Source organism: Ahaetulla prasina, chromosome 1 (assembly GCF_028640845.1).
Source record: "Ahaetulla prasina isolate Xishuangbanna chromosome 1, ASM2864084v1, whole genome shotgun sequence".
In the NCBI taxonomy this organism is placed as follows: domain Eukaryota; kingdom Metazoa; phylum Chordata; class Lepidosauria; order Squamata; family Colubridae; genus Ahaetulla; species Ahaetulla prasina.
Window position 1 is genome coordinate 272,310,446 of NC_080539.1, and position 21,373 is coordinate 272,331,818.

General features: G+C 37.4%; 1 protein-coding gene and 1 long non-coding RNA gene across 8 annotated transcripts in view; one reads left to right on the top strand and one right to left on the bottom strand.

Annotated features, from left to right (window-relative positions):
• Positions 1-1,742: 1,742 nt before the first annotated feature.
• LOC131186260 (uncharacterized) lies at positions 1,743-3,775 on the bottom strand. Its single transcript, XR_009152329.1, has 4 exons — positions 3,718-3,775; positions 3,512-3,581; positions 3,049-3,091; positions 1,743-2,052 (listed from the first exon to the last, which is right to left on the bottom strand). It is a non-coding gene; the product is annotated as an uncharacterized LOC131186260 (long non-coding RNA).
• A 90-nt stretch (positions 3,776-3,865) lies between these two features.
• Positions 3,866-21,373, top strand: part of IPO7 (importin 7) — a 58,827-nt gene continuing 41,319 nt past the window's right edge. For 6 of the 7 annotated variants that reach the window (XM_058159626.1, XM_058159635.1, XM_058159591.1 and 3 more), the window contains exons 1-4: positions 3,866-4,112; positions 18,443-18,524; positions 19,827-19,980; positions 20,277-20,435. In XM_058159626.1, the coding sequence (XP_058015609.1) occupies positions 3,957-4,112; positions 18,443-18,524; positions 19,827-19,980; positions 20,277-20,435 (551 nt within the window). In that variant the 5' untranslated portion in view covers positions 3,866-3,956. The remainder of the gene's footprint in view (positions 4,113-18,442; positions 18,525-19,826; positions 19,981-20,276; positions 20,436-21,373) is intronic. The other variant, XM_058159617.1, reaches the window with a different exon arrangement.

Here is a 21,373-nt window from a genome sequence, read left to right on the forward strand (position 1 = left end):
GAGTCTCCATAATCCAATGTCTGTAACATAAAACAGAATGTGGGAGGCTAAAAGGGTGGAAGGATATGAAGAATGCTGCTTTCTATGTTCATCAGAGAAAATGCTAAAAAACTAGTTCCCCGCTCAGTGCAAGGCTCTCTCAAATAATGAAAATTTCCAGGAGAAAAGTTAGATTTAGTTATTGGTCATAAAGTTGCTACTAAGTTTCACTTCTGATTCAAGTGAGAAAGCTTATGGTTTAAAATTTGTGGCTTTCTGGGCTCAGAAACCCAATTAACTCAGGCTTGGTTAGAACTTGGATAAGAGACTTCCAGCCCTGCCTGGGAACTGCAAAACATGCCATGAGTCATTGTCAAATTATGTTTACATTGTCACCAAGAAGCCTGCATGAACGCGTCTGTGAAGTCAGTTTTAGGTGCTAAGCCCTAAAAGGAGTGTTTACCTTTTATGAAGACAGTAAGTATATGTGATGTTGCTAAAGGAGTTATAGGTTTAGTCCAGGTACTTCAAGTTCATCCTCCATGCTCTCCAATTTTGACAATGCACTTATTTCTATTAATTTTAAGCAATTATTTAGCACTTTGATCTTTATTTCATGTTTATATTTTAATTTTCTTTGATTATAGAACTCAAGATACTGTTCCCAGATAGATTCAAATTCTGGAATTGATCAGATCTATCTTGGTTTAATTTCTGCAAGCTGTTTACAGTAACCTTCTGTTAGACATACATGAGTCTGTGTTGTCTTCTAGTTGCTTGGAATACCACAAGTGCTAATTGGTTAGGATTTAGATAGATCTGCAAGTTAACTGCAACATTACAATTCAAAGCAGAGAGTTGAGTCTCTTTCTCAAACGTAAATAAGTCAAAACTATTGTTTGAATTGTCTGATTTTTCAGCAATCTGATGAACAAAAAATATAAGCTAAAGATTATTCAAAAAAAAAGAAAAAAATGGGGAATCTCCTACTGGCTCTCACATAATCAGTGTTACCAATTATTTGCAAATAATGTGTCTTAGGTTTTAAAATTATCTATCATCCCAGCATGCCAGAGTATTGGTGCGCAGAAACAAGTAATAAACCTTCATTTAAAAAAGAAATTCTTGCCCTCTTTTCATTGATGTTGGTAGAAAATGAGGACGGTATTGGGAATATATAAATAGGCACTCAGTGACTAACAGCCTGCATAAGTTGAAGAAAAGCAGGAACCAATACTTCCTTACATACATATTACATTGATGAATTTTGCATGCATGTGCATAATTGAAAAAGAGTGGTATCTAGCGTTGAAGGAAAATCCAACCCAATGTAGTGTATATTATGACAAATTTATACTAGAGAGACCCGAGACCAAGTTTTCATTTTAGTTTGGAGTTTGCTAGCTAAGGTTTGGGCTAGACCAAGTTTGAACTCGGCCAAACTCATAGAGTTTTGATTTGGGGTTACAATGAATCCATGGAAACTGTCATGGAAGCTTCCCATAGGAAAGGCAAGAGAGACATGTAAAATAATATCAAGGCTGGAAGCTAACTTTTTTCAACTGATAATTTACTTCTAACGGTAACATTTTCTAATAATGTAAATGAGGTTTAGATGATCAAAATAATAGTATAGAAATAGAGGAATTAAAGCCCAAGCAATCAGTCAGTTTCTTTAATCACATTATGTAATTATTTGCTGTTTTTGAATATTTAAAATATCTAAAATGTTTCTAATGTAAAGGAAGTATAGCAAATGAAAATTTTGTTTTGCATATTTTTAGTTAAATCAAGTCATGTTAACTTAGAATTAAGAGACATTAAAATTGGTGTGCATTTTGTATAACAACAGAATCTAAATATAATTCTTTAACACTTAAATCCTAAGAGCTATTTTTTTGGATATTTTAGTATTGCACACATATAATACAATTTATTTATTGCAAGATGACTTTAATCTTAACCATTTTCAATTTGAAGTCGCCAGCTTTGTTGGGAATTCAGCTCCCATAATCTTCCAAACAGCAGTACAAAATCCTGGGAATTATGAAGCTGAAGTTCTATATTTATGGACTGCATTGGGTATATTAAAATGTGATAAACAAGGAAATGAATGCATAAATCAATAAAGCATAAGGTATCATTATGTCAAAAGTTATTTATAATTTATAATTATATACATAAGGTTTTACATTTTTAACAGTAACAGTTGTGGTAAGAATAAAAGGCTTTATTAAGTATTACAGTACAATAATTATATCCACATTACATTTATATCCTATATATTATATAGAGGACTGCAGAGAAAGATAAGGAACTGACAATATGTCTTCTCTAGTGTCGTGTTATATTTTGCTTTTTTGTTAGAAACCTAGATTAGGGAAGGACCAGAGAAATCCTCTAGTCCAGGGATGTCAAACGCAATTTCATTGAGGGCTGCATCAGGGTTGTATTTGATGTTGGGGGGGGCAGGGGGAGTGGCCAGCTTAACATCACTCCTGTCAGGGGCGTGTGTGGCCCGAGCGCTTTGCCAGTGAAAACGGGCTCCTGAGCTCCATTTTTGGCTGCGATGGCCTCCTGCAACACTCTGCCAGTGAAACGGGCTCCATTTTCATTGGCAGAGGCATGGTGGGCCAGTCCTTTGCTATTTCCAGGGCAGCCCCGCGGGCCAAATCTAAGCACTCCATGGGCTGCTTCCGGTCCTGGCCTTGAGTTTGACACCCCTGCTCTAGTGCAACACCCAGCATTTTTCAAGTCTACTACAATATCTCCGATAGATGACCACCTAGCCTGTTCTGACAACCTCTAATAAAGTGGAATTCACCATATAATGTGGTATCTATTCCATTCATTGACAATTAATATAATCAGGAAGTTCTTCCTGATGGAAAGTATAAACCACCTCCTCCTTTATGAAAGCTCTTCGAATATTTAAAAATGGCTTTTATACCACTCCTTTGTGTACACTAAACATAACCATATCCTTTAACTATTCTACATAAGACCTGGTGCCCAAATCTTTTTAGTTTTGGTAGTTTTCCTCTAAATTCAATCCAGAACATCACTCACCTTTCTGAACTGCATAGAACTGGAATGTTATTTCAAATGAAGTCTGACCAGGACAGAATAGAAAATAGAAAACACTTCTTGTTATCTGTGCTCATATCAATATGCCCCCAAATGATGTTTATTTCGTTAGCAGCTATGTCATGTTGCTAGCTGGTATTTAAATTACCAAGCCATATTGTTATTTATGTGTTACATTTTTCATACTCAGTTGCAGAATTCTCTCTCAATTAAAATTAATTTCATTCATTTCAAACCTGTTGCTCAAACCTATTTAATTTTGAATCTTCTTTCACCTAAAGTATTAGTAACCACCCCCACCCACCACCCCGTTGTGTCATTTGTACATTTTTTTCTTTTTAATTGAAATGGAACTATTAAGGACTATTGGTCACTCAGCCAAATGAGCAGATCAATTATTACACTTCATGTGAGGGGACGGTCTCATTACTTCATTCAAACTTACAGAATAGGAAACCATGGGGAGGGGGATCACAATCTCTCGACTCTTCCCTCCTAGACATTTCGCCCCCAGCCTTGTGAGAAAAAGTAAATAGAAAATGCGATTAGTGAGAATAAGATTGGTCCAGATATGTGGACGTTGCTGCGATTTATTTTTCCCCCGTCTGAATACTGTAGCCAATTCTTCTCCCCCTCCCTCCCCGAACCCACCTCCGTCCTATCTTGCGGAGCAGAGGGCTCCGAAAGGGGGAGAAAAATGGCATTTGAGGCCGCTTTCGTCCTCTCCCGCCCTCCAGGAGAGGACTACAATTCCCGTGATGCCTGTCAAAGGCGGCAAGAGCCGAGCGGAAGGCGTCGGCCTCGCAGAGGCGGCGAGTAGCTCTATCCGGGGCCTTGGCGCTTCTATCGTCCTTTCGCGCCGCCGGCTGCCGCTGTAGAGCGGCGGGTCCATGTGCGCATCGAACGGCGCTGCCTCCCCAGATCTCGTCCGCGTTGCCCGTCTCGGCCTCGACCGCCCGGCCATGGACCCCAACACCATTATCGAGGCCCTGCGGGGCACCATGGACTCCACGCTGCGGGAGGCAGCCGAGAGGCAGCTGAACGAGGTGAGAAGGCAGTGGCGGCGCGGCCCGGCCTGGGAGCGCGGCATACAGGAGAAGCAGTCCCGGCGACAAGGCCGGTTGGGGGGTGGCTGCGGGGGTCGGGGACACCGCTCGCGGCCCCGAATTGGCTCCAAGCGCCGCCGGGAGAGAGAGACATGCGGACCCCGAATGGTCTCCCTGCACTAGAGCTGTGGACAGGGACGGGGGAGGCGGTGGGGAGAAGCCGGTCCGCGATGGGCTCCGAACGGGCGAGCGGTCCCTCGGCGGCACCTGGGAGGTCACCTCCAGTCTAGAGGCTCAAAGACTGAAAACTTGGGCCAGGTTGTCGCCGGTCGCCTTGCTATTTGCGCACGTGCACAGGCACCTGGAGGGCGAGGAGGGAGGCCCAGGCGGCGGGCCTGACGGAGCCGCCTTTCCCAGAGTGAAACGTGGGCAGGAAGAGGGAAGGAGGCGGCGGCGGCGGAGGCAAGAGCGTGGACGGGGCGAGGGAGGCAGGCCGTGTGGCGGAGCGCGGCTTTTCAGGGCGGAAGGGGAGAAGGCCTCTCCCGCGACCGAGCCCTAATGTCAGGCCCTTTCCCGCTCCCTCAAGCATTGTCTTCGGGCACGTGGCAGCTCCGTCCTCATCTGGGGAAGCCCGTCAGTGCCCGGCCCTTGCCCGCCTTCTGCCATGCCTTCCTTGTGGGCAGGAGCCAGAGTCGCTTGCTCGTGATCAGCGAGAAAAATTTCAAACGGGTCCTTTCTGAAACTGACGGCAGAAGGATTCTAGTGCAGGAGACCGAGGGTGTCCTTCTTCCTTATATGGACGCAAACTTTGCTGTTTAAGGTTAAATTTAGCGGCGGGAAAAAGAAGACGGCTGCGGAAGACACCTTTCAGAATGAAATCGCCCCTATTTCGTTTTCACCAATTGCACAGCACGGATTTTGATTTATTTATAAGGGTGCACGCTTGTGAACCGAAAAGTGCGTCTAAAACCGACTTCATATAGTTTCACAGTGCTATGCCCGAGTTTTTAATTAAAATTTGAAATGTAACTAGCTAATTGGGAAACAGATATCTCATAACAAAGCAAGATATCTCATGGAAATAGTCTGAATGTCATTAAAACTGGCTTTCTGTTTTAAACCATGTTTGTTTTTCAACATTTTGCAGTCCTGAAGCAGCCAGGCAACATGCAACTAAAATCATGATTATGATTCAATGGAAAGCCCCACAAGTATGAAGAATCAGTGTGTATTTGGTATAAGTACTGAATGAAATGCCTAGCTTTTGGTAAAGAAAGATATTTTAGGCCTTTTTTTTTGCTGTTCTCTAATCTGAACCTTTCAACATGTAATTATAGCCAGGACATTCAAGCAATTTAAAATGGATACTTTATTATTTCAATTTATGGCCACCTATCAAGATGACTCTGCGAGTCTAAATGTATTAAAATAAATAAATAAAACTCATGAAACACTAGTCAGAGTAAAGATCAAAGTAGGAAAAAACCTTGGGTGAATTATGAAGGACCTTACAAATCCTGTTTATTACCCAAATTATGTGTAATTCTTTGTTATACTGCATGGGGATCTATGAGTGGTAGTGGGTGGTTGGTGGCTTGAGGGTCTTCCCTCCACCTTTTTTAAAAATAAATTGCTTTTAATTATGTTTTTAAATCTTTCTAATGCTGTCTTTTTATATGGTTTTAGCTTTTGTTTGTAAACCATCCACAGTCACACAGACATGGATGGTATATAAATTTATAAAATAAATTATAAGAATTATACCGTTAAATTTGATCAGATTAAGTCAAGTGAATCATCCATATGCATTTTGATGTATGAAGGATGTTTTGACTGATGTGAATGATTGAAGCTTGAAGTAAAGTTGGTGTTGACAGTATTGCAGCTTATCTTAAGTAGCAAATAATGGGAAGGTCCACTGTGGTTCTTAGGTAATTTGCTATGCTTCTTTGGGTTCTACTGTTCTCATAGTTTAGAAGAGATTAAGGTATTTTGTCTGAAATAGATCATCACTGTGTGCCTGCTACTTCTGGAAACAGAAAGTTGGAATGATCACACCATCTAACAATTGTTTTTGACTTCTGGAAATAAGTTAAGTGTAGAAATATAAAGATACATTAATTTTAAAAATCTGGAAAGGATCCTGAATTTGACAACTGGTGTCATGAAGTCTGTGGTTCTCAAACTGAAGTAAAGAAGATGGAGTGAAGAAAGTTTTAGATATATTTTAAAATTCACACTGTTCACGAAAATCACATTTTGTGGCCCAAAGCCTATCTTCTTTATTTAGTCTAATTAAAATATACTGAATTGTAGTTGTACAACTAATGTACAAGTATGTACTAATATACTCTTTGTATTAAAAATTCCCTGGTTTTTATATATATATATATATATATATATATCAATATATATATCAATATATATATCAAGGCTCCATGTTATTAATTACAGATTGTAATCATTCTTAGCATAAATACCAAAAAGGAGGGTGCAGCTTTAATTTTCATGAGAAAAAAAGTCTGATAAAGTAATGAAGTAGCATTGTTACATCAGAAATATTGAGATAATTTATATATTGGGATATTGTGAAAATGAGAATTGCCTTACTTAAACAACATGCTGGTGTGCCATTTGGCTCCTACTTGCCTAAGCAGCTAAGATGATTGTTTTAAACTTTTGTTTAATGTAGGGAAACTTATGATCCTCCACATATTAATGAACTGCCAAGTCCGAATACCTCTTATTGTAGCCCAAAATTGCTGTGGTTTGTGGAACTTGCATTTCAGCAACATTTGAGAGGCAACAGGTTTCCCTACTTTCTAACATATTTGAATCTGAAGTCTTGATTTATTTGTCTCCTAACAGTTTGAACTTTAATAGAATAAAGCATGTCATGTGATTATGGCTTCTTAAGAGAAAACCAAGCCAAAATTCCTGTTTGGCCCTAATGCCACACAACCAGTGGATGAAACTTTTATGTGCACAAGTGATTGACTTGACTTGACTAATCATTTTCATTCATGATTAAGTCAAAAGTTTTTTACAATTCTGGTTTGCAGTATTTTTCAGATGTGACTAATGCTCTGTACTTTTTGGAGTGAAATATTCTACTAGGTTATATACTTTTTCACACTTGGTATCCTGTTTATTAAGAAAACATATTGTGGGATGCACTTCCATAAAACCAAGCAACAAATGTTTACCTCATGAACAAGGTATGAGCTCCTTGGTGGTGGAAAAGTCTTTCAATAAGGTCCTTCAAATATTTTGTTCAGAACTCTTGTCTGCCAGTGACATCAAAAAGACTATAGATAGGTAGTATCTTTCTTTGTCGAAGATTTTTTAACAAGTTATCTATGATTAACATTTTACTGTGGATCTTCAATTTATTTATTTATTTATTTATTTATTTATTCGTATTTGTATACCGCCCTATTTCCCGAAGGACTCAGGGCGGTTCACAGGCAAATAAAAGACATTTATGTACAAATTAAGATAACCATTAAAAAACTTATTCTAAAAGCCAAATTATTAAAATAATATAAATATTAAAACCAGTTTAAAACCCCTATAAATTTAAAATCTAGTCCAGTCCTGCACAGATGAATAAATGTGTTTTAAGCTCGCGACGGAAGGTTCGGAGGTCCGGAAGTTGACGAAGTCCTGGGGGGAGTTCGTTCCAGAGGGTGGGAGCCCCCACAGAGAAGGCCCTTCCCCTGGGCGTCGCCAGACGGCACTGCCTAGCTGACGGCACCCTGAGGAGTCCCTCTCTGTGAGAGCGCACGGGTCGGTGAGAGGCATTCGGTAGCAGTAGGCGGTCCCGTAAGTAACCCGGCCCTATGCCATGGAGCGCTTTAAAGGTGGTTACCAAAACCTTGAAGCGCACCCGAAAGACCACAGGTAGCCAGTGCAGCCTGCGCAGGATAGGTGTCATACGGGAGCCACAAGGGGCTCCCTCTATAACCCGCGCAGCCGCATTCTGAACTAACTGCAGTCTCCGGATGCCCTTCAAGGGGAGCCCCATGTAGAGAGCATTGCAGTAATCCAGGCGAGACGTCACGAGGGCGTGAGTGACCGTGCATAGTCACTCAATAGAGGGACCGTGCATAGTCACTCAATAGAGGGAATCTAAGATTTGCTTTTCTTGATTCTTATTTTTTAATAGAATAGAATATATGTTCGTATTTTATGGTATTGTACTATTATAATAAACAAGCCTTCACCATCCTGGTGCTTTGTTCAGTGATGCACCTGGAGAAGGCTGGAAAAAGCTTATCTTTGCAACAATGATATTATTTTAGTGCTATTTTTGAATTGTTTGGTTTACTGTTGCATGTGATAGAATTGTAATGGAGCCAGGTGGTTGCTATTCTATATTAAGGAATATTTTGTACTAGAAGTTAATAGCCAACAAAAGAATAGTATCCTCTGGTTTTATTATTTTATACTTTATGTATAAAATAAAGCTTTTTACCAGGTCTGCCTGGTTCGCCAGTTGCGCCCCTTTCTGGACCAGGATGCCTTATGCACGGTCACTCATGCTCTCGTCACTTCTCGCCTGGATTATTGCAATGCTCTCTACATGGGGCTACCCCTGAAGTGCACTCGGAGACTTCAGGTAGTCCAGAATGCAGCTGCGCGGGTGATTGAGGGAGCACCACGTTGCTCCCAGGTAACACCACTCCTGCGCAGTCTGCACTGGCTACCTGTGGTCTTTCGGGTGCGCTTCAAGGTTTTGGTTACCACCTTTAAAGCGCTCCATGGCTTAGGGCCCGGGTACTTACGGGACCGCCTGCTGTTACCCTATGCCTCCCATCGACCCGTACGCTCCCACAGAGAGGGTCTCCTCAGGGTGCCGTCCGCCAAGCAATGCCGGCTGGCGGCCCCAGGAAGGGCCTTCTGTTGGAGCACCTACTCTGGAATGACCTTCCCCCCGGTTTGCGCCAAATATCTGACCTTCGGACCTTTCGCCGGGAATTAAAAACTCACTTATTTATTCAAGCGGGACTGGACTGATTTTTTAGACTTTTTAAATTTCTAAATTTTAATTTTAAATTTTTAAATTTTCTGTAATTTTATATGGGGTATTTTAGGTTCGTCAATTTGACGGTTTTAATTCGGCCACCATTGAATAAGTATTTTAAATTGATTTTTAACTTTGTATATTTATTGTTTTTTATCTTGGCTGTACACCGCCCTGAGTCCTTCGGGAGAAGGGCGGTATAAAAGTTTAATAAATAAATAAATAAATATGTTCAAAAACTGAATTAGATTCAGATTTTCGTGATAAACTCAGAAATCATTTTCTTTTTCAGTGGAAAAAATACTATCCTTGCTATACATAAATACATGGAGATTTAAGACATTCTGTAGTGATGAGAGAAATAGCAAACTTAATAGTATACAATTTAAAGGAAGACTTTGAGCACAGATATGCTAATTGCTGGTGTGATCTGAGAACACACTTAATTTGATTATTTGTCAGTGTACATAAAATATATTATAATACTTTAGTTAACTACAAGGAACATGATAGGTTTTGAATAATAAGAGCAACAATTTTACAGCATTTGTAATATATATATTACAGTCTGCCTTTTCTGAATAAAATTATAAAGAATTGTCAGTATTTTTAATGTTTTATAACAAAGCTACTCATATTAATTTAATTTTTCATTCTTGTTATGTTTTGCATTTTGCATTTTTATTTTTTTCCAACTCAGCAAGAGCCAGTTTGGTATAGTGGTTAAGGCACAAGGCTAAAAACCAGGAAACTTGAGTTCTGGTCCCACCTGAGACATGAAAGACAGCTGGGTGACTTTGGGCCAATCACTCTGTCAGCCCATGACAGCAGTTCCAGCGACAAGCCAGTGGGTCAGTTCCTGTCACAACCAATAGATCAACACTTGGTTGATCTGAAAAAAGCAGACCTTTTTGAAAAAATACTAGGATGAAAAAGAAGCAAAAGTTCTTTCCAACAATAAAATATTGGAAACACACAAAATACTGGAAAGAGAGAACAGAAGAGAGCCAAATTTGGTATGGCAGAGAAGCTGGAGAGAAAAAAATCACATTAAAATGGGTTTGATCCACTTGGTGCTGCATATAAATTAAATTCCCCACTGCATCCCTACATTGATCAGTTCATTCTAAGCCTGCTTCCCTACTTGCTCCTAATTATGTAAAACTATTAAGGGTTTGAAAGAATTCCAGAAATGCTCAGCTTGCTTTCTCTACCTTGTTTATTTACAGCATACACTTACCCATACGTAATTTAAATCCATAGGAGACTCATTTGTGTCAGTCTTCAATCCATGGGGTAATTGAGGTCATACATTTGTCTTTCCAATGCTGAAGAATTAGTCTTTCAGCAACAATAAGGTCACATAGAATCCATTTCTGTTGTCTAGCTATCAGATTCCACATACTGTAATTTTAAAATGTACGCATCCAAAATTAACATTTAAGACATTGCAAAAAGTTTTAATAAGCCTTATTTGTTGCATCTCCAACAAGACAGTAATGTACTTGTTCATTTTCTGTATAAACATAGTAGGGTCCACTAAATCTGAGATAGATTTTTTTAATAAATAGTAAGATCCAAGTACATTCTTAACATTGGGGTAAAAAAGTTTTATTTATAAAAAAAATCCAGTTCTTTACTCCATTCTTTTATGTTTGTATATCAAATTAATGTTTTGATAACAGGTATTTATCAATAATGTTTTAGGCTTTTGGCCTTCCATGTGTGTCCCAGGCTGAAAATCTCCAGATAAAAAAGTTAGTAAATTCTCTAATTGTAAATACTGCCAGTGAGTGATAATTGACAAATGGTATTTATCTTTTAATCTAGAAAATTATTAAAATTTATTGATATTATCTATTTTCTGATATAATGTAAAGATCCCAGCATACAGCCAGATTCTCCATTTAGCTGTTTTTAATCAGTATTGAGATCTGGATTATCTCATAGGATTAGCATAAAAAGAATTAAAATGCATTTTCCCAGAAATAACATACCACACATTTATGTATTTATTTATGCAAATTTGTCTACCTATTTTAATCTAATAGCATTAATAAGCATAGAAACAGGATATACCGGTATTTGCTATGAGCAGTACAGTGTAAAAGAATTAGGCAGTTGTGCAAAAATACTGTAAATTAAGATTATTTTCAGAAATAGAAATTTTAATAGTTTATCAATTAACAAAATAGTAAATGAACAGAAGAGAATTCCAAATCAATATTTGGTATGACTACCCTTGCCTTCAAAACAGCATTCTATGTACACTTGCACACAATTTTTGAAGGCACTCGGCAAGGTTGTTCCAAACTTCTTGAAGAACTAACCACATATCTTCTGTGGATATAGGCTACCTCAAATCCTTCTGTCTCTTCGTGTTATCCCAAACAGACTCGATGTTGAGATCAGGGCTCTTGGGGGGCCAAACCATCTCTTCTACGACTTCTTGTTCTTTACGCTGAAGATAGTTCTTAATGACATTGGCTATATTTAGCTATTGGCTATATAGATTTTTAATTATTTTAATTTCGGCCACACTGTATAATAAGCTTTTTAATTGTATTTTAACTGTATATTGTTTCTTTTTACTTTGGCTGTACACCGCCCTGAGTCCTTCGGGAGAAGGGCGGTTTATAAATCTAATAAAATAAATAATAATAAATAATAAATATGTTTGGAGCTGTTGTCCGGTTGCAGAATAAATTTGAGGCCAATCACATGTCTCCCTGATGGTATGGCATGATGGATAAGTATCTGCCTGTATTTCTCAGCATTGACGGCAACTTTGGCCCTGACCAAATTTACAACTCTATTCACAGAAATGCAGCCCTAAACTTGTAAGAAACCTCCACCATACTTCACTGTTGCCTGCAGACACTCACTTTTGCACCGTTCTCCAGGCCTTTGTGAACAAACTGCCTCCTACATCCAAATATTTCAGATTTTGACTCATCAGTCCAGAGCACTCTCTGCCATTTTTCTACACTCCAGTTCCTGTGTTTTCATGTATAGTTGAGTTGCTTAGCCATGTTTACACACACACACGTATACATACATCCACATCCACATAGACATGTCAAAATATTTAAGTGGGTATTTAGATTGCCTTCTTTGCCTTGAATTTTCCTCCTCCGAGGAAAAATTACAACAGAAATAACAAATAGTATCATATGCTTTGATCGATCAAGGAAATGAATACCTGTTGACATCGTAGGGTGGGATATTGCAATGTAATGAGTTCTAGAGAAAGGAAGAAATTAGTTGAGATTATGTGAACTGAATGGTCCAACTTGAATAACTCCTGCCCACCTTTGATGCAAACCACATTTGGGATACAAATTGGTAAATAGATGTTTACACAGATCAGTGATTCATACATAAAGATAGTGAGAGAATGGCTATGCATTAGCTTAGCGCTTGATGGATAGTATGGGGCATGCTTCATTATCAGCTGAATTTACTTCCTAAATATATATAAATATATTTAAAGGTGTAATATTTCATTTATTCCTGTGACTGCTAACCTAACACATTTCTGACTAAAACAATTTGCTTAAATAAGGCAGATTATTTGGTATGTAACTCTACTGTCTTTTTTCCCAATTTCATTTTTCCTTTTGTGCAAGTGGGAAAGTCAAATAGGAATTCATAGCTAATCAGTTTCTCAGTATATCTTTGATTAGTTCCTATCAAATCAGTTTGTATAAGCCAACTTCAAAACATAGTTTAAATCTGATTTTGAACCCCGTTACATTTAGGAGCAATTGGTGTTTATCTCAGATTCCAGTACAACAGAAACAGTGATTAATGTTGCTTTATTAAAATTTGGGAATGAAGGAGAGAGAAGGAGTTAAGGGTATTAACATCTATGCATATTATGATCTAAAAATCCAGATTTTGGAAAAGAAGGGTTTGATTCTACATGTGAATATAATCATTCACATAAGTTACTTACATTCAAGGCTGGATGGGGAAGAATAGGCTTCAACTAAAACTTGAGAAAGACTGTACGTGTCTGGATTTTTCGCCTCTTAGATCAATTTCCCATCACTAATTCTGGATGGGGTTACATTCTCCTAGATAGAATCAGTGTACATTTGGGGATCCGTCTGGACTTGCAGCTTCTGTTCCGAGAACAAGTGTCAGCTATGACCAGGAAGGCTTTTGTAAAACTTTTGTGTTGTATATCAGTGGTACCTTTTGCTTTGGTTATCTCCCAATTGGAGTACAACATTATGGTCTACATGGAATTGCCCTTGAAGAGCATCTAGAAGCTGCAGTTGGCGCAGAATGCAGTGGTACGAGCAATTATGGGTGTGCCCATAATGATCTTAGGCCTTTATTTCCCAAGCTGCAGTGGCACCCAGTTTCTTCCAGGTACTATTCATAGGGCTTGTTGTTATTATAAAGCCATTTAAAGTGTGGAGGTGCTTTATTTAAGGTTATCTGTGTCCCATCAGGTTTGACAGAAGGGGTTCTGTGATTAAAAAGTATCACCTCAAAGGACCTAGGAAGCATGCCTTTTCTATAGAAATGCTTCTTCTCAGGGACACCATCCCTCCCAGCTAAATTAGCCACAACCACATGAAAGTTATGAGAGATTGACCCGCTGAACAGCAAATGTATTTGCTGTTGATTTGTTTATCATTAGTGGCCCTTTTTGCTTTTTATGTGTTTTGTGCATTCTGTCCTAAGGGATTAAAAAAAACCCTTGAAACAAGCCCCTTGCTTTCTTGTTTTTCATTTTAGAGTCACAAAACCTGGATTGGGGTTCCTATGTTGAATATGTCTTGCCCCCCAGGCAGAAAAAAGTATTTGATCTAGGGGATGATGTTTTTAAAAAATTCTGAACCATGCAGTAGAAGGCAACAGTTAAACATACTTGTCTTCAAACTCTGCCTTCACAAACAGCCTCAGAACATACCAGAAATGAAGCAATAAAAATGCCTTCATTTCAACATACTCAGGAACAACGTAATGGAGAAATACTTTTCTGGCTTTGGTTGAGGCTTGTTTTTAATATACATACACAGTGTGCAATTTTGCATTTGGTAGTCTGCTTGATAAAGCACAACATACACAGTGACTATAAAGACGACAATGTTACATTGAACTCAAACTTTCCAGTACAAAAAAATAATAATAGTAGCAATACACTTAGTTACTTACCTACCTGTTAGTCCTTCAAATAAGTTTGAAATTTGAATGTATGTTTTCACTGCTCTTGATGATTTCCACTCTCTCCTTCCCTCAGATATCACCAGGAGTGTGACCTGTTTTTATTTTTCTTTTGGTCAATGTGCACAGTGGGATGCTGGAGCAGTTGAGATAACATTATATCCTACTTTGGGACAACATTTTGGAATTCAGAGAACTTTTGTTCCACACTCAGTGAAACTTGCTGAGCTTGGAACTATTTGCACAGCACTAGTTTATGTCATGTTTATACAAGGCAGTTTTAGATGAGCAGGTTTTAAATCAACTGATATACTAAGAATGGCAAATGGATTGCCTTCTGATGAAAGTTGGGTCATATCAGGTGAACTACAATATTTTAAAAATATTTTTCTTAAAGTAAATCATGAAAATAAATAGTACAACATTGGGAGGGGCAGAGGGAATATCTAGAAAAAAAAGATATCTCAGACTTCCATTTTCCTCCCTTGTCTTAGCTTTCTGCTTTTTTAACTGATGTTTCACATCTTTATGTATAAGATGGTGATATATTTCTGGTTTTGAAACTTACTGTGGTTGAAAATATAGGCGATTAATCATTTTACAGCTTGAACTTTGTGGAACTTAGTATATAATAAATAATATATTGAACTCATAGACAGCATTAATGTTGTATATATATTCCCTAAATCTTTGCATATTTATAAGCAATGCTGCCAATTATAAGCATTGCTTGTCTTGAGTAAAGCAGCATATTGAAGAAGAGTAATGATTTATTCAGATCTAAAATAAGAAATAATTTCTCTGTGATAAATGGATTTATTAAAAAAAATCAAACAATGCATATCAGATGATGAATGAATCCTGAGTGAAAAAGAATAAGATAATTATTTCAAGATTAGCTGCCCATATTTTTGTCAAAGTTGTATCAATGGTATAATGACATTACTCCATTATATTTGAATCAAGATTAGATTATGCTGTCAAACAACTCTGGAATAGCTTTCTTTTTATGGCATGCCTGTTTCTTTCTGGTTATCTTTTATTGACTGTGGCATAAAAATGAGTCACTGCTGAGTAGTATGTTGTGTCCAAACATCTTCAATGTATAATAGCTGGAAAATGACTCAGCTTTGTCTGGGGATGGTCTCACCTTTTGGCCGTGATGGCAAACCTATGACATGTGTGCCAGAGGTGGCATGCAGAGCCCTCTGGGCATGTGTGCTGTCGCCAGCTGCTCATCTGGGTTCCATTACGCGCATGCGCGCCAGACAACTGATCCGGCACACATGCACACCAGCCAGCTGCTCTTCTGGGTTTCGGCCCGCACATACACACCAGCCAGCTGCTCTCTTCCGGGTTCTGGTGCTCTGGCGTGCACCTGTGTGCTCCAGTTTCGCCACTTGGTACCAAAAAGGTTAACCATCACTGACTTATAGTGAATGGCATCAATTTCTCAATATGATGGTTGAAAGTGATTTTAAAAGTTAGGATGGCACAATAATTTCTCTTTAGAAAATGATGTTTGCATTAGGTTAGGTTTTGCTGATTTATATATGCATGTAATAAATGAAGGGAGGAGGTACTTAGAAGTGATAGTTAATAGTAATAGTTATTTTTTAGATCTTCCCTTCCATTTCCGTCTTCCTTTGTTACTTATTTCTCTCACAGCCAACCCAATAATAGCTAACAGCATCCTAATCACAGTAGATACCAACATGATAACTGCACCCAAGTCTTCTCACATATTCCAACCATCAGTCCTGAAAATAGAAATAGCTTAATTCCATCCACTTTCCTTGTCTACTCCCCTCTATTTTCCACCTGGCTCTCACCCAGCTGATAACAGGGACTTCCCATTGTCTCATTCCAAGGAGCAGTACTTCCTACTCAGTTTTCAGATTGTTACTTCCAACTTGTTTCCTTTATTCCCCCCCCCATGGTCTTCCACTTTTTTACCCACTATTTCACAATACCACACAGTCCATTTAGGTTAAGGCATGGCTAATCATGTTCTTGCTTAGTCAAAGATACTATACAATTGGCTTAACTACCCTAATTTATAATGTATAAATTTAAAAACCACCTGATTTAAGTTCTAGGACATTCATAATTTTCAACTCTTTCATTCCACTTTACTCTTGCCTAAGAGTAATGAGATATGTGGCCAGATGTGTCGTCGTCTGATTGACGCAAAACAATATTTTAGGATTAGGGATTCAGATTAAATGAGCTGTGCTGTATTTTAATATGAAGACTATGTTTCGTGATCTTTCTAAGCGGTCATTTGAAGCCATCATAAGAAAGCAGGCCCATTCTTTATTCTGTAATGTATGTGTCTGGAGCAGTGTGTTTCTCATCCTTGGCAACAAAAATGTATGGACTTCAGTTCCCCAGCCAACCTTAAAATCTTAAAGTTGGTAGAGTTGAGAAATATTGGTCTAAAACAATGTCTTACAATTGAAGGGTCCTCCATATGTCCAGACTTCAAATTCCAGAACTGTCAGTTCTTATTTACTCCTGAGAGTAACGCTTATGTAGCAGGAGGTTGCTCAGGTTGGGGAAGCTTTGTCATGCTATACACAAGTTTATTAATTATTCAGATCCCACCACACAATAGCTTTGTCACATGTCTTTGGTTTTCAGAAAGTGATCAAATACTCAGCATGGAAGTGTCTTCTTGGGATTTCCCCCATTTTATTCATAACATCAGATACATACAAACTTAGTTTCACTTTCATCCATGCAAAGCTAATTATATAGCCAATTTAATTGCCAATTTAATAAGGCAATTAAACAGTCATTTTCTCTGCCAGTGCTCTCTCTTATCTACATTGTCCATAAAAGGAGTGCAGCATTGATTTATTGCTACTCAAGCCAATTTTTCTAAATTAACCATATCCTTCTAATGTGTTATACCTATGTCTACATGTTTATGTAAGTAGCTTTACATCCCCCTTCTGTCTTCTGTCTGTTTATGTTGCTAAGCAAGACATTTGTTAAGTGAACTTTGCCCCAATTTACAACCTTATTTGCCACAATTGTTAAGTGAATCATTGTAGTTATTGAGTTAGTAACACAGTTGTTAAGTGAATCTGGTTCCACATTGACTTTGCTTGTCAGAAGGTTGCAAAAGGCAATCACTTGACTCCAGGATACTGCAACCATCATAAATATGAGTCAGTTGAAGTGTCTGAATCTTGATCACATCACTATGGGGATGCTGTAATGGTCATTAAGTGTGAAAAACAGTCCAGTCACTTTTTACAGTGCCGTTGTAACTAAACGAACTGTTATAAGTTGATGATTACCTGTATTCCTTTTGCTGTCTTTTTTTAATGTTGACTTTTCTAATCTTCATAGCTGAATATTAATGAGAAAAGCAACTCATTCTTTGATACATAATACAGCTTGATTTTTCATGAAATAATCAGATGGCCTCTTTTAAAGCACTGATACATTTTATACCAGCCTTCTTCAACTTTGTGCTCTCCAAATGAAAATTATTGGAGCTGAAAAAAAAGATACCTTATGGGCAACTAATGGTCATGTTTTGCGGTCTCTTATCTTATACTCAATAATATATGCTTGTGGTTAGCATGGCAATATGACAACACTTTTAAATCCATTCTCATAGTGGCTGTTGAACATTCATTGAAAAGGTGGAAAAAACTGCAGTTGTGTTATGTTGACCTTCCTAGTTGTGAATATAGTGAAGGATAAAGGTGAAACAATGGCCTCCTTTTGTTTTCTTAAATAGGCACCTTTAAATCCAGTCTTAAGTCAAGGATGGTTTTCTTTTCTTCCACTGCCTGGGCAGCATAAAAAGCAAAGCTCTACTGATAGTTATCTGATTGAGTGAGGTTATGCAACATTGTGAGAGGAATGTAATGCCATCTCAGCTCTGAAATTGGCAAAGGAAACAAAAGAGATGGGAAGACCTCACCCCCCCAAAAAAAGGAACTAGTAGGCATTAGATGATGGGGCCTCTAAGCTAATGGAGTAGGAGGGTAACTAATGTCTATGCACATTTAGTTAAAATGTGGATTCTAAAAGGTTAAAAAAAAACTTTTGTAATGCTTTCTAAAATTGTAAGCATCTAACTATTTTTATATTTTGCTTATAGGCTCATAAATCAGTGAACTTCGTTTCAACTCTCCTTCAAATCACTATGTCAGAACAACTGGATTTACCAGTGAGACAGGCAGGCAAGTAACAGTTCATCACTTTTTATAGTATAAATATTTAGCGCTATTAATAAGTGACTGTGAGTAGCAAAATGAACTAATGGAAAGTAGATTTTAATGTGGAGTAATACTATATAAACAAGAACAGGATGGTCTCTTAAATCTGGGTCGGGAGAATAATCCTTGTGCTTAAAATAGTTTGCTAGAGTGGACGTGATTATTGTTGTACAAAAGCATCCCTCAGAATTTATGATTACATGACAGCTTGTGTGTGTGTGTGTGTGTGTGTATATATATATATATATATTAAGAGGTCATCTCATCCTTTGCAATTCCACATTTTGAAAAAGACATAGAAAAATTACTGATTTAAAAAAGATAGAATAACTGTTTACTGGATAACAATAAACTTTTCAAACTATTATGTCTGAGAAACATACATTATTAATGTTGCTTACTTGAATATCAGTAATATTGAATACAAATAGGTATCTAGTCATGTAATGCATGTCTTATGCAGCTAGATGGAAATTTTATCAACTGAAGTATTTTAAGGAAAATACTATGTTATGATTCCATTGAGTAAACTGAACTAAAGTAATTTGCATAACTGGTATCCTGGCTATTATCAATATCGGGTACAATATTTTTGCATATATTGGAAGAGCAAATCCTGGATGTTAAATTATTCTTATTAAAATCTTTCTTTGAGTTTATCAATTGGTCATCTTGAAATTTATAACAATCTTTGCATATTTTCTCTTAATAAGACATTTTGGTAATTCAGCCTCCTTCAGCTTAATTCTAGTCCCCTAATGTTGATATTAGTTGTACTGATTGGTACCATACATACCAGGTTGAGTATTCCAGTCATAAAGCTTAAGAAATTTTTGTACAAGCCTGAAAGTTAAATAAATAAATAATGTGTGCCCTTAAGATCTATGACAGACACTGTCATATCCATTTTTCTTTACAAAAATTCGTTATTTATGCCTGAAATAATTTGTAAGATGAGAGTAATGGCTGATACTTAGTTTGATGTCTAGGGATTTAATCTACCACAACACACGGGCTGGTGTAGCAAAAGTGATTGCAGTAGATAAGGTTCCTATTCCTCAAAATGCAAATAGCTGACTTTTCTTCCATTATTTTAAAAAAATAAAGAAGCAGCAAATTTTAGGACAAAATTACATAGGATGGAGTACTTTATAAAGTTCCAAGTTCTGCTTGTGTGCTGGTTGTGACCTAATAGTTATGTCTAATAGATTATTACAGATGAATTATAATACAATTTTAGGGCATCTTAATACTGTTATTTGACAGGTGTTATATACTTGAAGAATATGATAACCCAGTATTGGCCTGACCGGGGAATTACTCCAGGGGATAACCCGCCTTACTCAATACCAGAAGAAGATAGACATTGTATTCGAGAGAATATTGTAGAAGCTATTATTCATTCTCCTGAACTGATCAGGTATATTTAAAGTTGTGGTCACAAAGTATTCTTGTTCCAAATTCATATTTAATTGGAGTATTTTCAGTTATACTAGAAAGTATAATTTTTATTGGGATAGAGAAATTCATGGGCATTACACAGTGCAATTGACAGAAGAGAATACCTATTCAACTCTATTAAAATGCTGTCATTTAAATGAACTCCTTGGTGTATTACAACTCACATTGTATTTACATCTACTTCAAACATTAATCTGTTAATGTATAGAAGCTCAAAATAGCAATATTATTTGTAAAATATCTCATTTGTTCCAGAGTACAGCTTACTACTTGCATTCATCATATTATCAAGCATGATTATCCCACTCGTTGGACTGCTGTTGTTGAGAAAATTGGATTTTATCTCCAGTCTGATAATAGTGCCTGTTGGCTTGGAATACTCCTTTGTCTTTATCAACTTGTGAAGAACTATGAGTAAGTGTGTTATGTCTATATATGGTGTGCTTTATTTGTAATACACATTACTGTTTTCTATACATTAGAGTTGTATTCAACTTTACATTAGAGTTGTAGAGTTTTATTCAGACCTTCTTGTCTGAATAAAACATGAAATTGAATTTATGATTGGATTTGACGGTTGTCTGTTTACCTTTTGAGGTACAGGAAAAATGACTTTTTCATAAGGAATGAATGTCTTCTACAATTGTAGACATAAACATGCGACACAGGTAGTTCTTGCTTAGTGATTATTTGTTCAGCCACCTATCTACCCATTGTTCTCACCCTGATTACCTGGGATGCAGTTTCAATGATATAAGCAAGCACTTTTGGATTCCTAATTTTTCTCATGTTGCGGTTAGTCCTGAGCTAAACAACCTGCATAGTCCCCTCTTAACAGTGGCAATAGGAATTGTCACTAAGTGAACAGGTCATATGATGATATACTTAATGAGAGAAATTCAGTCCCATTTGCCATCTGTGCCCAAAGGTGCATCTGCTGCAGAAGTTCAGCAAACTGCTAGACGGTGGCAGAGATATATATATTTTTTGTATCTCTTTGCTGCTATCTATTGTAATTTGGATTTTTAGAGCCCAGATAGAATATGCCTACTAGAATATATGTATGCTTGCTTCTTTCGCAAATAATACTGAAATGCTACATCAGTGTTTCTCAACTTGACAACTTTTAGATGTGTGGACTTCAATTCCCAATATGTGGTATTTCTGGGACTTGGTGTCAACACATCTTAAAGTTGCCAAATCTAAGAAACATTGCTACACTTCTAATGATTTGTATTTATATATGAATATGTTACTGTACTTATTTTTTTATTAAGAAGAGTTAATTTTTACAGTGTTTTTTCTCTTTTTTTAATGCTTTCAAAGTCTTGACATCTGTGTAAATAATTTGA